Source organism: Mus caroli, chromosome 5 (assembly GCF_900094665.2).
Source record: "Mus caroli chromosome 5, CAROLI_EIJ_v1.1, whole genome shotgun sequence".
Classification (NCBI taxonomy): Eukaryota; Metazoa; Chordata; class Mammalia; order Rodentia; family Muridae; genus Mus; species Mus caroli.
In genome coordinates this window covers 79158203-79172079 of record NC_034574.1, presented here as the reverse complement: position 1 = coordinate 79172079, position 13877 = coordinate 79158203, and the positions used below count along the sequence as shown (strand labels likewise).

The window sequence follows — 13877 nt, the reverse complement described above, 5'->3', positions numbered from 1 at the left end:
TTCTCTAAAGATTGACCCACCTTTGGGGTTATTCTTGCCAATCTCTCTATGTATTTTTCGGGACTGAGGCACTTGATTTTTTTTTTTTTTTTTTTTTTTAATTTTATTTAACATTCCTAAGGCGGAAACTTACATGGAGAAGTGAAAGACTAAACAAGTTAATGATGTTTTCCCCTGCTACTTGGTCATTCTTATGGGGTATGCAGATTGACATAGCTATATGGATGTGTATAGGATGAAAGTAGAGGAACAGAAAATAAATCTCTACCCAATATTGCCATATGAGCTTTATAGCTTCATAAATACTTTTGAATATCGACTGGTTAATGAATATATTGTTCTGATATCTTACTATACTGATTGTGATTTTTCATTGTTACAAATTGCCACAAACTTACAAAGATTAAACAACACACTTAAATTTTTAAAAATCTTTTAAAATAAATACATAGCTTTATTTACTTATTTTATGTATATGAGTACGCTGTTGCTGTCTTCAGACACACTAGAAGAGGGCATGAGATTCCATTACAGATGGTTGTGAGCCACCATGTGGTTGCTGGAAATTGAACTCAGGACTTCTGGAAGAGCAGTCAGTGTTCCTAATGGCTGAGCCATCTCTCCAGCCCTTGTAAAAAAAATCTTACAGAGTTCTTTAGGTCAAAAATTTCATGGTACTGAGACAAACTGAAGGATCTTTGTGTAGCTTTGTTCCTTCTGTTGTGTTTGTGAAAGGTCTACTCCTTGCTTTTTCCATCCTATCTACTTACCCATAATCCTAGACTTGCTCCTTCTCCATCATCAAAGCTAGCAATGGCTAGTTTCTTCTGTCACTAATTGTTTGCTTCTCTGCTATCATCTCAATTCCTGTCCAGTCACAAGTTTTAAGGATACATGGATTGAGCCAGTAAGGTTACTCCAAAGTAACATCATTTCAAGGTTTATAATTGAGTCATAGTCAGTGTCTTCTTCCAACATAAGATTTCAAAATAATTAAAATGAAAGGCAGTAACTTCCTGTCTTATTTTTGAGTAGTGGTAAGTACAAAGAGACAATGTTTTGTCTTTCAAAAGGCAGTCAGCTTAAGTAGCTAGACAGCTTCGTGCTTGCCTTCCGAGCAGAATGACCTGAGTTTGATCGCCAAGCCCCAAGTCAAACAATTATAGCTGTTGTGGTTTCATGCATTTGTAATACCAGTGCTAGGGAGGCAAGGATAGGCCGATCCCTGGGGCTTGATGGTCAGCCAGCATAGCCTTAATGCTGAGTTACAGGCAGTAGCTCTCTCAATATAATGTAAATGAATACATAAATGAGAAGAGGTGACATTTAGGGTTGTCTGCTGGTTTGCACACATGTGCACCTGTCCGCATGTCCCTGCATGCACAGGTACACATATTCCTCTTTTAGTTTATGACAAGCAGTGAGCAATGTTTACATTTAATCGACAGAAAATCACATCTTATTGAAAACATGTTCTCTTAAAAAAAAAACAGTGGTAAAAATAAAATAGCTCATTGCATAAATGTAAGATGTTTTTGTAATTGAGTTTTATTTAATTAAAATCTCTTGTGAACTTCTGAAAACTTATATTCTGAATATTTTTTGTGGTTTTTCTTTAAATTAGAAAATGAGAAAAAAAACAATAGCACCCAAACCAATAAGGGAAAATCTGGAAAGAAATTTTTTTCTGGTGGGTCCAAGAACAAATCTGTTTCCAAAAAAGTAACTTTGACTTCCAGGAGAGATTGTAGAATTTCTCGGCGTCCATCTGACTGGTGGAGGGTAAAATCAGACGAGAGTGAGTATATTTATTTAAATTATCTTTATTGAAGGGTCCCTACAGTCATTCTCTGTGATGTTATGTGTGAATTATTCCCATTACATAGAAAACTTTTATGAAGATAAAGTTAAATGGATTCACTATTGTCAACTGAAGTATAAAGTTCTCCAGTGTTCTGTATATAGACATGTGCTGTGGACAAAGTCAAAAGTCCTTGTGCTCATGGAGATGAAGGTTACAGTCAAGAAAGACAGGAGGGGTGGATAGGTAGACTTGAGTACTATTTTGGTATAATGTTAGCACCTACAAAGAAAGATGATAAACTGAGAAATTTGGAATTATGGGAAACAGATCTTAAGGATTATGTCTTTTCTTTTGCTGTGACAAAATACTCTGATAAGTGCAACTTATGAGAAAAAGGATTTCTTTTGGTCTTCTAGAAGGTAAGACATGGTCTGAGGAGGCTAGCCCCTGAGATTGTATCCAACTCAGGATCCAAAGAAGAATGCATGTACTTTCTCCACTCTGTATCATCCAGGATCTAAGATGGTAGCCAAGGAATGGTGCCACCCACTGGCTGTGGGTGGGTCTGCTCACCTTAGCTAACATTAACATAACTAAGCTAGCGTAGGCATGCCCAGACCCATCTCCTAGCATATTAGGTCCTGTCAAGCTGACAGCACTGACCATTATGATGGTCAGGCAATTAATGTGCAAAGCGAGAGAAAAGATTATTTAAGGAAGTTTATAATGGGATTAAAAAATCTAGTACATGTCCTGCAAATACAATTGAAAAAAAATTAAAAAAAAATGATGTGGAAACAAATTTAACTTATTAAATTGGTATGTATATTTTTATGTAAATGTAATGGTGTCAGTATTCGAGTGAGCCAGATCATTTGAACAAACATGCTAAGTTTAAATTGTCATCGAATCTTTCAGGTTCTGTTGATAGAAATTCTTTAAAAGAAAATAACTCATCAGTGGTATATCCCAATAAAAAAAAGCAGACTAAGAGAAATCATGTATCTAAGAGTACTGGGAAGAAACCTGGTCCATCAAAAAGACAGAAGACAGAGATGAGCTCAAGAGTACAGACGTCTTTAAATGTAAAGGGTTCTGGAGGAACTGTTAGTGGCCATGATGACATTTCTCGTTCCCAGAGGAAGCCATTGAAAAACATTGAGGCAGACCCAACTCAGAAGAGCCTTGCTATTTCTCGGTAATTTTTTTTTTTGTATTTACAATATAGCTGTCTTTTGTTTTTCTCATTCAGAATTTACTGGTTTGGCTTTGTTATGCAGTATTCAGAGTAAGAGTAAACATAAAGGACTGACAAAGTTGTTCTTAAATTCAGGCTCTGCAATCAGCTAGGAGACAGACACCTAGGCACAGAACTATTCTGAACTTGTTTCCGCATTTGGCAATGGGAAGTGATAGATATTTAGTTGTATAGTATATCACATAGATTGTTTAAATTAATGCCACTTGGTGTCCCTTTTTTTATTAGACTCAGCCCAGGTTTGTTTTGTTACTCTATTATATTTTTTTAAATGTGGCGTCTTTGTAAACTCTAGATACCTTCATGAACCTGACTCTTTTACAACTGAGCAGGATGAACTAGACTTCCTATAGCCAATTTTATATTGCTTGTATGATCATTTGTATATTGTTTCTAGAAGAAAGAACTTTTCAAAATACATTTGAAAACTATAATTTTAAACTTTTTTTCATAGACCTAAAAGAGGCTGTAAGTATCAAAACCATGTTACGACATCACCGAATGTTCATTTAAAGTCTCATACTGAGGAATATACAAGCAAGACACAAATGGAGTCTGCTTCAAATTCAGAAACGTCTAAACGCTCAGTGTGGGAAGAAAGGTGTGTATACAGTGTAGTGATAATAGAAGCCACTCACTACACTAGTTATCCATTTCAGTGTAGCAGCTTATTCCCAAACATTATTTGATTTTTGGTGTTAGCTTGCAAATGTATTACTTTATACCTTGTGTGAGCTGGAAATCTGGGCAAGGGGTACCTAGCTGGGCTAAGTTTGGAAGTGTCTTTCTCTTTTTGTAAATCTTTGAAGACTTGACTACAACGTTGTTTCCCACGGCCGTTGGCTGTCTTTTGGTAGTCAACCTTCGTTTCTTTTTTATGGCAGCTGACTTCTTACAAAGTAAATGATCTTAGAGAAGAAAGTGACCATAAGGGAAATCAATGTCTTTTGATGACTTAAGGTCATCACAACTCCAGACCACATTCAAGAAAAGGGAAATGAGGTTTTATCTTTTGAAAAGAAGATTGCTAAGGGCTTTGTGGATGTGTTGCTAAAACATCTACTAACACTGAACAAGTGAAATTAATATGCTGGTATTATCTACGAACTGTTAAAACCTTTAAAAGTGAAAGACTAGTGAATGAGAGCAACTCCTCAGCTGTTAAAGGGGGGACCAGGGTTCTTTACTGTGGGAGGGACTATGATTGTTACTTAGCCCAGGCCCTGGGCCTATTGATGGACCTAAACTGCCCTTGACTTTTCCATCCTGCTGCCTCTTGAATGCTAGGATTATAGGCATGCACTACCAAGAAGCGTACCTAGACCCTTTTCCATTCATGGGGCTGTTAGAAGGCTAGTCAAGTCCAATAGCAACATTCTTTTATAAAAATAAGAGAAACCAGCAAGTGGATCCTAATTTTAAAAAGGAATTGTGTATAAAATATGAAATTAAACCTGTAGTAGCTGTCTGTCTGTCCATCCATCTCTGTCTCTGTCTCTGTCTCTCATTTAGATAGATTTGACTCAGTTATGGGATCAAATAGTCCTTGCTTTATGCTGCACGGAAACACATTTTTGATGACCTATTGCATCACTTTTAATTTCATAAGAAAGAGACATGATAGTTTTAAGACATGATCATGAGATTTAGACACACAGAAATATATATTATTAAAGCACAAATGTTATGTTTGTTTTGTTTTTAAGTGGACCTTCCAGGTTCAAGAATTATGAAATGCCAGGGAGCAGTAATTCTGAGATGGGTGATGAACAGGACCAGAAGAGTTTGCGTAAGTTATTATTTTCTACTATCTTGGTTTCTAAGCCACTATGAATATAAAGAAGTCTGTGTTTATTTATGTTTTCAGTAGTAGCAAATGTGGGTCTACTCCTAACTTCCTACTTCCAGCTTTATGGTTGGAAATTTGTTGAAATGGTCTAGACTGGTAAAGGCACTTGCTGCTAAGACTGACCACCTGAGTTGAATTCCCTAGAATCCACATAGTAAAGGGAGACGATTGATTTCCACAAATTGTCCTCTGCTCTTCACACATATTCCTTGTCGTATATATCATCCTGCAACAGAATGGATGGCTGGATAGATGGATGGATGAATGGACAGACAGACAGGTCAATAGATTTGTTAAGCTGATAAGGAAATACTTAAAGCAGTAGTAACTCATGTTGATGACTAATGAAGATAGGTGGTTGATATATTGAGTTCATTATACTGTTTTCCTCTATTTTATATAAGTTTGAAAGTTTTCATGCCTCAATAGTTTTATACTTTTTTTTCAGTGCTTGAATATAATGTTATACTATCATTTTTATTATTAATTCACTAATTTTTTTTTACTGTTTTTACATTTATATATTTATTTTTAAATTTTAACCCTTTCTATATTCTTTACCTTTTATTTAGTAAAGAACCAGTGAATTTGCCCAAGTATAATTTTGAATAGTTTTCCCTATATAGTATTTTGTAATATGTTCTTTTAAAAATGTATTTTTAACGTATTTAAATTTTGGGGGCTTTTTATTTTTTGTTAATGAGCTTTTTGCATGTATGTCTGCATCACATGTATGACTGATGACTTTTGATGTCCAAAGAGGGCATCGAATTCCCTGGAACTGGAGTTAACAGATAGTTGTGACCCACAATGTGGGTGCTGGGTGGACTGTATTTGCTATTTATTTGTTTTATTGATAGAAAATGTTGGAAGTCAAGAGGGATTACTGATTATTTGTTATAAGGTTGGTGGTTATACGAAATAGACACTCGAAAGAACATTAAGGTTGTTGGTCTAAGCATCTGAGACAATAGCATTGTTCTTACCCCGTGGGGACTTGCGAAAGGAGGAGCAGATACAGCAGAATCTTAGGTCAGGGGTCTGCCAATCTTTTTTCTCCTCAGAGACCCAGCTCCTGGATTTCTTAATTCTTTGTATTGTTTTCTTTGCTTGTATTTCATTAACTTCTGCTCTGATTTCTATTGTTTCTGGCCATAGACTGGGTTTGGATTTGGTTTGTTCTTGTTCATCTTAACTTTTTGAGTTAAGCACTTACATTTCCCTCGCAGGGCTGTTGTGACTGTGACAGTTTTGCTGTTATGGTCTCCTTTCATTTAGTTCCAAGAAATCTTTTTTTTTTTTTTCTTTGATTTCTTCTTTGCCCCACTAATCATTCAGTTATGAGTTCTTTGTTCTCCATTAGTTTGTGTACTTACTGAAAGTTTGTTTGCTGTTGGTTTTAAGTTTTATTGTTTCACCATGGTCAGATAGGCTATAGAGAGTTATTTCAATCTTTCTGAATCTGTTAAGAATTGTGTGTGTGTCCCAGGATATCACCTTTAGAGAAAATTCCATGTGCTGAGTAGCATGTATACTCTTTTGTGTTTAGATAGAATAATCTGTAGATACCTGTTAAGCTCTGTGATCTGTTAATTCTGATGTTTCTGTTTCTATTTTGTTCAGATGACCTGTCCATTGCAAATCGTAGGATATTGAAATCACATAGTGTTTATTAATGGGGAGATGTTTATTTGTTACTTTTACTTCAGTAGTTCACGTTTTATGAAACTGTGTGCACCGGAGTTTGGTGCACATCTGTTTATGATAGAAATGTCTTCTTGGTTAATTCTTCCTTTGATTAGAACGAAGCATTCTTCTTTTAGTCTTCTGATTATTTTAGCTTGAAGTCTGTTTAGTCAAATATTAATGGTCACCAACACTTTCTTGCTTCTTGGTTGCGTTTGCTTGGAATACCTTTTGCCGCCTAACTCACTTTCAGGGGTGCCTATCTTTATGGTTGAGTTTTGTGTAAAAAATAAACAAAAAAAGATGGGTTTTATTTCTTTTTTTCTTTTTTATTTTTTTTTTTTAATTTTTTGGTGCACATCTTTAATCACTTGGGAGACAGAGGCAGAAGAATCTGTGAGTTTGAGGCAGGCCTGATCTACAGAGTAATTTCCAGGACAGGCAGGGCTACACAGAGAAACTCTGTCTAGAGAAACTAAAACGATATTAATGATAAAACAACAACAATGTAGGGGGCTGGAGTGATGCTCCTCTGTTAGGAGCTTGCTGTTTTGCAGAGGAGCTGAGTTTGGCTCTCAGGACTGTCTTTCCTGGTGAGTCATTTACCATCTGTAACTAGTTCCAGGGGACCTGATGTCCTCTTCTGGCCTCCCAGTCACCTGCATACACACCCTCTGGCACACATGAAAGTAAACTAAATAAAAATATTTTTGTAAAATATGCTGTGCTCATCAGCAAAGTCTATAAGATGATAAGCCTTCTGTATCTATAATCCATATATACAGTTATATGCATATATCAGAATTTGACGTACATTCATGAATTGGAGGTCATTTTCTTTGAAATGACACTTTTTCTAATTTATTGTGAAAGTGGCTGTTTAGGCTACGCGGATTGCCAGAACCCACTGTTTCCTTTTTTTTTTTCCTCGAATTGCCAGAGCCCACTGTTTCCTTTTTTTTTCCCCCTCGATTATCTTCTTTTTCCTCCTCCTCCTCTCCCTCCTCCTCCTCTCCTTCTCGTCTTCTTCTTCCTCCTCCTCCTCCTCCTCCTCCTCCTCTTACTTTTCTTTATTTCTTTACACTCCAGATTTTATTCCCCCCATCCCCCACTCACCCTCTGACTGTGGGTTTTATTTCTGAATCTGTTCAGCAAACCTGTGTGTTTTTATTGTAGAGTTAAGACGGTACACACTCAAGTTGTTAGGCACCATTATGTCAGGTGTTGTATTTGCTAGTGGCTCATTTTCCATTCATGAGCAAAGGAGAATGCTGTTTGGGCTTTGTTCCTCCTAATGGCTGTGCTATTTAAATAAGTTTATTATAGCAAAGTATAATGAGATGTTATGCTGTTTTTCCTTAGCTTGTATTGTTTATCAATGAAAAATTAAAGTATAAGTTAGATTTTCATGTTTAAACCTTATTTATAGTACTTACTAAAGTTGGCCATATACTACCTCAAGTCAATAGAAAATTAGCAGGCATGTTGCGTTGTTTATAATGCTATCTTTTGTATTTTGCAGATTTTACAACAAGAAGTTCTAATATGGTACCAGATAAAAAATTACATCACAAATTAGGTAAAATAATTTATTCTTATAATATTCCCATTGAAAAAACTAGTACTACTGAATCTCTCTTTAAATACAACATAATTTATTTAAGCAGGGAAAATATATCCAGATTACTGTTATGTATTTAGTTCTCAGCATTTCAAAATATATCATTATAACCCACTGAGTTATTATTCTATTCTTTATTTGTAAGTCCTATAGTCCTTAACTTTCCTCTGTTCTGTGATGCCACCCAAGTAAAGAGGCTAGTGGGGATAACTGCCAGATAGATGATGCTCCTAAGAGCTGCTCTCCCATTTTCCTCTAGTAGCAAATGAGAGAACTGCATTAAAATTCCACAGCTTATCAAAAGATACTTGTCAGTCAAAATCCATGGGATCTCCCACCTTTGTGTGATGCAGAGCCTTTGTGTTCTATTGAAGCCATCTGTCTAAGACATACCCCACCACAGTTGACATAGTGCATTTAAAAGTTGGTAAATTTTTAATCTTTATCTATTTATTCTGCCATTATATGTCATGCTTGTCAGCTTTAACTAGGAGTTCCACTTTGTCTACTATTAAAGGAGAACTAGCTTTCTGTTTGTATTAGCATGCTACATAGGGACAATAGTTTTTAAATATGATTTTATTTATTTTTCAGGCTGCTAGTGATCACTTTAGGGTCTTTCAAATTCTATGCAGTGGTTGGATTCTAACCACTAAGCCACACTCCTCACCTGTAGTCTTTGATGTGAAAGCTTATAAACACAGATCAGTGTACTATACTGTTTAGTCAAATTCAGTAGTAGAATTCCTTAGTAGAGGAATTCACTCTATACAAATTATTTCAGATAACAGCATGCTTTCTTTTTCCTTTACTTAATGAGTATTTAATTTCCAACAGTAACTGGTCTTCTTTGTTTTTGCTAGATGAGTTGAAAGACCATTTCTTTTCTCCCTTCTTTCTGTCTTTGGCCATTTCAAAAATTTGCCATGCTTTCTCCTTCAAACGCTTGGGTATCTATGACATTTATATACCTCTTCCCCTTTAGGACTAGATGTGTGTCTCAGTAGTATAGAGTGCATAACTGACACTATACCCACTATACTTTAAACACTGATCTGTGTTTAAAGATTTATTTATTTATTATATGTAAGTACACTGTAGCTGTCCTCAGATACTCCAGAAGAGGGCATCAGATTTCGTTACGGATGGTTGTGAGCCACCAAGTGCTTGCTGGGATTTGAACTCCGGACCTTCAGAAGAGCAGTTGGCACTCTTAACCACTGAGCCATCTCACCAGCCCCCAAGGTTATATCTTAACACCTTCTCTAAAACAAAGCAAATTTAGAGTCACAAGGAGGAAAAATAATCCTTACCAACTCATTTAATCTTTTCTATTTTGCCTCTTGATAAATATAAATCATGTTGATTAATTTTATTTTTTCCTTTAGCCTATTCTAAGTTTTATTAAGACAATACAGATTCTAATGTATTATACACATCTCTATATGACCACTTGGAAAATTCTAGTCATATGATCACTACACGGTAGACAGACTCTAATAAGTCAATGAGCAATGAGTCATGCTTTGTAAAATCCCCCTCTAGAATGTAGTCGAAACTTACAGATTTCTTCCAGTCTCTGGACTTGCTAAGTACATGAGTTGGATAAAGTCAAGCATTTTATGTTTCTTCTCCTATGTGGGATCTAGGTTTTTTAAAAAAGAAGGAATAAAAACAAGAGAATTAGAGAGAGGTAAACTAGGAAGAGATGGTAAGAACGTGACAGTAAGAAGGACAAGAGAGGGTATTATATGGGATTGACCCAAGTCCATTACATACAGGCATGACCGTGCCATAATGAAGGCTGATCAAAATGTTCAAGTTTATCTTAATTTAAAATTTTTTCATACAATATTTTTTAATCATGTTCTTTTTCTTGCCCCAGCTGCTCCCAGATCCTCTCCACTTTCCAACTTACTCATGTCTTCTCTTTCTCAAAAAACAAAAGAAAAGGAAAAGCAACTTTAAAAAAAGAAAAGAAAAATGGAAAAAAAAATCAAATAGTGGCAAAAACCAGAGTCCATTTTCTGTTGGCCAGCAATTCCTGTGCATGGGCACTACTCTGGAATGTGCTGCTCCATTGGAGAAAAATAGGTTTCCCTTTCCCAGCAAATATTAGTTGCAAATAGCTTCTTGATTAGGGATGGGATTTCTGTATTTATTTCTCCTTCATAGTTGGGTGTTTGTCTGACTTGAACCTGTGCAGGTCTTGTGTGCGCTGTCACAGTCTTTGTGAGTTCATATCAGTCCTGGAGGATACTGATTCACTGGAGTCTACCAACACCTCTGACTTTTACAATCTTTATGATTCCTCTCCCTCTTAGATCACTGAGCCCTCAGGGGAGGGCTTTGATAAAGACATCCCATTTATGGGTGAGTGTTCCACCCTCTCTCCCTCTCTGCTCATTGGTTAGTTGTAGGCCTCTGTTTTAATTCCTATCTACTTCAAGAAGAAGCATATCTGTTAAGGGCTGAGAAATGATCTGATCTGATCTGTGGGTAGCAGTGTACCACTAGAAGCCATTTTATTTCTGTGTTCCTTTAGCAGAAAAATTATACACTTTCCCCAAAGGCCTATACTCTGGTTCTTGACTATTAGTAGTGTCAGGTATGGATATCATCTTATGGAATGAACCTTAAATCCAGTCAAAAAGTGGTTGGTTACTCTCATAACATTTATGCCACTATTGTGCCAGTATATGCACTAATCAGGTTGCTGTTGTAGGTTTCTGGATTTGTAGCTGGGTGGTATTCCTGATAACTTTTCTCTGGTAGCAAGAAAAGAACCTTTCAGTACCATGATGCTCAGTAGTAGAGGTGAAGCTCTAGTTCATAATCAGCTTAATTTCTCTGTGTTTGATGACATAAGGAAGTTATATATTCAGTAATAGGGCCTTATTTACTGAGGCTGTAGAGAGTAACCAGTAGCATTGACCATAACTTGCAGTGTTTTGGAGGTTGGGCAGGTTATGGGACTCCTGTGGCCAGTGACTCAACAAGAGGTAACCTATTCCTAGTGCTGGAGTGTTTAGTTGGTGGCATATGATGTTTCCCTCATTATATGATTACTCCATTTAAGTTCTTTTAATTTCACGTATGTATTTTAAGAAGCTTATAAAATGGTAGGTTTCCCTATGACTTTTCAAAATGATGTTAGATGTCCATCTAAAAATTTCCTTCCCCCCCATTTAATCTTCTTAGTCTAATTTCCCCTTTATCTCTATATAACCCATATTCTGGTACCCATTCTTTGGGAGAACCCCTCCTTCCCTGGTTCCTTACTAAGTATTTAACCTCTGTAGTTTTTTGGGTTGAATCAGATATGTGGAAAACTAACAACCATATAAAAGAAAACACATAATCTTTGTTTATTTGGGTCCAGGTTACTTCATTCAGGATGATTATTTCTAGCTTTATCCGTTTACTTGCAACTTTTATTTTTCTTAACAACTGAATAATATCACATTGTAAAAATGCCACATTTCCCTTAACTGTCTATCAGTAGCTGGACATTTTGGCTGCTTATAATTTCTGGCTATTATGAAAAGAAAAGCAGTAAGCATGGATGAGCAAGTGCCTCTGTAGGGAGATATGGTTCTTTGGGACTATAACTAGGAGTGGTATGGCTGGATCAGTTTTTTGAGAAACCTCCTTCCTGACTTTTATAGTAGCTGTACAGCTTTGCAGTCCCACCAGCAATGGAGGAGTGTTCCCCTTTCTCCACATCCATGCCAGCGTGTGCTGCCATTTGTTTTATTGATCTTGGCCATTCTGACTGGAGTTAAGATGAAATTTCGAAGTAGTTTTAATTTGCATTTCTAGATGGTTAAGGATGTATTTCTCAGCCATTTGTGTATTATCATTTGAGAACATTTTAGTTGTATACCCATTTTTAAAATTGGGTTAATTTGTTTTCTTTTCTTTTGTTTTCTTTTTAAATATTTTTAGGTATTTTCCTCATTTACATTTCCAATGCTATCCCAAAAGTCCCCCATACCGCCCCCCCCCCCTTTTTGGCCCTGGTGTTCCTCTGTACTGGGGCATATAAAGTTTGCATGACCAATGGGCCTCTCTTTCCAGTGATGGCTGACTAGGCCATCTTTTGATGCATATGCAGCTCCGGGGTATTGGTTATTTCATATTGTTGTTCCACCTATAGGGTTTCAGTTCCCTTTAGCTCCTTGGGAACTTTCTCTAGCTCCTCATCCACTTCTGTGTTTGCTAGGCCCTGCCATAGTCTCACAAGAGACAGCTATATCAGGGTCCTTTCAGCAAAATCTTGCTAGTGTATGCAGTGGTGTCAGCGTTTGGAGGCTAATTATGGAATGGATCCCTGGATATGGCAGTCTCTGCCATGCACTCCAGTCGAGTCAGCTTAACAGGCAGAGGTTTGGAAGCTGCTCACGAGGAAACAGAGTTTCAAGGAAGCTCTCCTCCTGGAGTCTGGCATTCCCTCTAACCCATACATTAATTTTCCATTCCCGAGTTATCTAGTGTATGGATCCACGTGCTCTCTATCAGTATTACACTATTATAAGTGCCTTTTAAGATTGAATTCTGACATAGCTAAACCCAGTGTTCCAAGATCCCAGAAAGCAGCAAGGAAGTTTAACCTATTCAGTAACTAATTAAGCATTACAATAGACGGGACCAATGGCTCAACTGGTCTGCAGAAAGAGCCTGGGAATCTCACTGAGATAGAAATCTTTAGTACAGGCTACATTCCATACCTATAGCAAGTTGATATACTCTCCTGAAAATGGAGATTCTCCAGACAAGATAAGAATTAGCAAGGCCTAGGAATTTAGGGGTCCTTGACACTACATTATTCTTGAGGCCTGCCAAGAGTAAAAACCCCCTGGTGCTATTAACACTAAAGTGTGAAATTCTTGCCTGTCACTAGGCTGATCCTAGGCAGGACTGCTAATCTCTATTGTAAACAGTTATTTGGTTCCTGAAATTCCTTTCACAGTCATTCTCTTGTATCTGGAAAACTTCAGTGTACCTTGCCTGATGTGACTTGCAATCCCTGGTATTCTCTGTACTATAAAAAAGTCTGATGCTCGACCTGAGAATACATTCAGATTCAACACCTCTCCTGTGTGCATCTGTTTGTCAATTCATCCAATGCTTTGCCCACCTGCCCAAGAGACCCGTTCCACGCAGACACAGGGACCCAGAGGGTCTGCTGCAAGTCTGTAGATGGTCCATCCTTTGTCTCAGCTCCACACTTTGTCTCTGTAACACCTTCCATGGGTGTTTTGTTCCCAATTCTAAGAAGGGGCAAAGTGTCCACACTTTAGTCTTCATTCTTCTTGAGTTTCATGTGTTTCCCAAATTGGATCTTATATCTTGGGTATTCTAAGTTTCTGGGCTAATATCCACTTATCAGTGAGAACATATCATTTGAGTTCTTTTGTGATTGTGTTACCTCACTCAAGATGATGTCCTCCAGGTCCAACCATTTGCCTAGGAATTTCATAAGTTCATTCCTTTTAATAGCTGAGTAGTACTCCATTGTGTAAATGTACCACATTTTTTTGTATCCATTCCTCTGTTAAGGGGCATCTGGGTTCTTTCCAGCTTCTGGCTATTATAAATAAGGCTGCTATGAACATAGTGGAGCATGTGTCTTTCTTACCAGTTGGAACATCTTCTG

At 37.0% G+C, this 13877-nt stretch overlaps 1 protein-coding gene across 1 annotated transcript in view; it reads left to right on the top strand.

Annotated features, from left to right (window-relative positions):
- Cenpc (centromere protein C) overlaps positions 1-13877 on the top strand; it is a 56521-nt gene that overhangs the window by 25404 nt on the left and 17240 nt on the right. The window contains exons 7-11 of the mRNA XM_029477789.1: positions 1625-1798; positions 2723-3002; positions 3517-3663; positions 4769-4851; positions 8120-8176. Coding sequence (XP_029333649.1) covers positions 1625-1798; positions 2723-3002; positions 3517-3663; positions 4769-4851; positions 8120-8176 — 741 coding nt within the window. The remainder of the gene's footprint in view (positions 1-1624; positions 1799-2722; positions 3003-3516; positions 3664-4768; positions 4852-8119; positions 8177-13877) is intronic.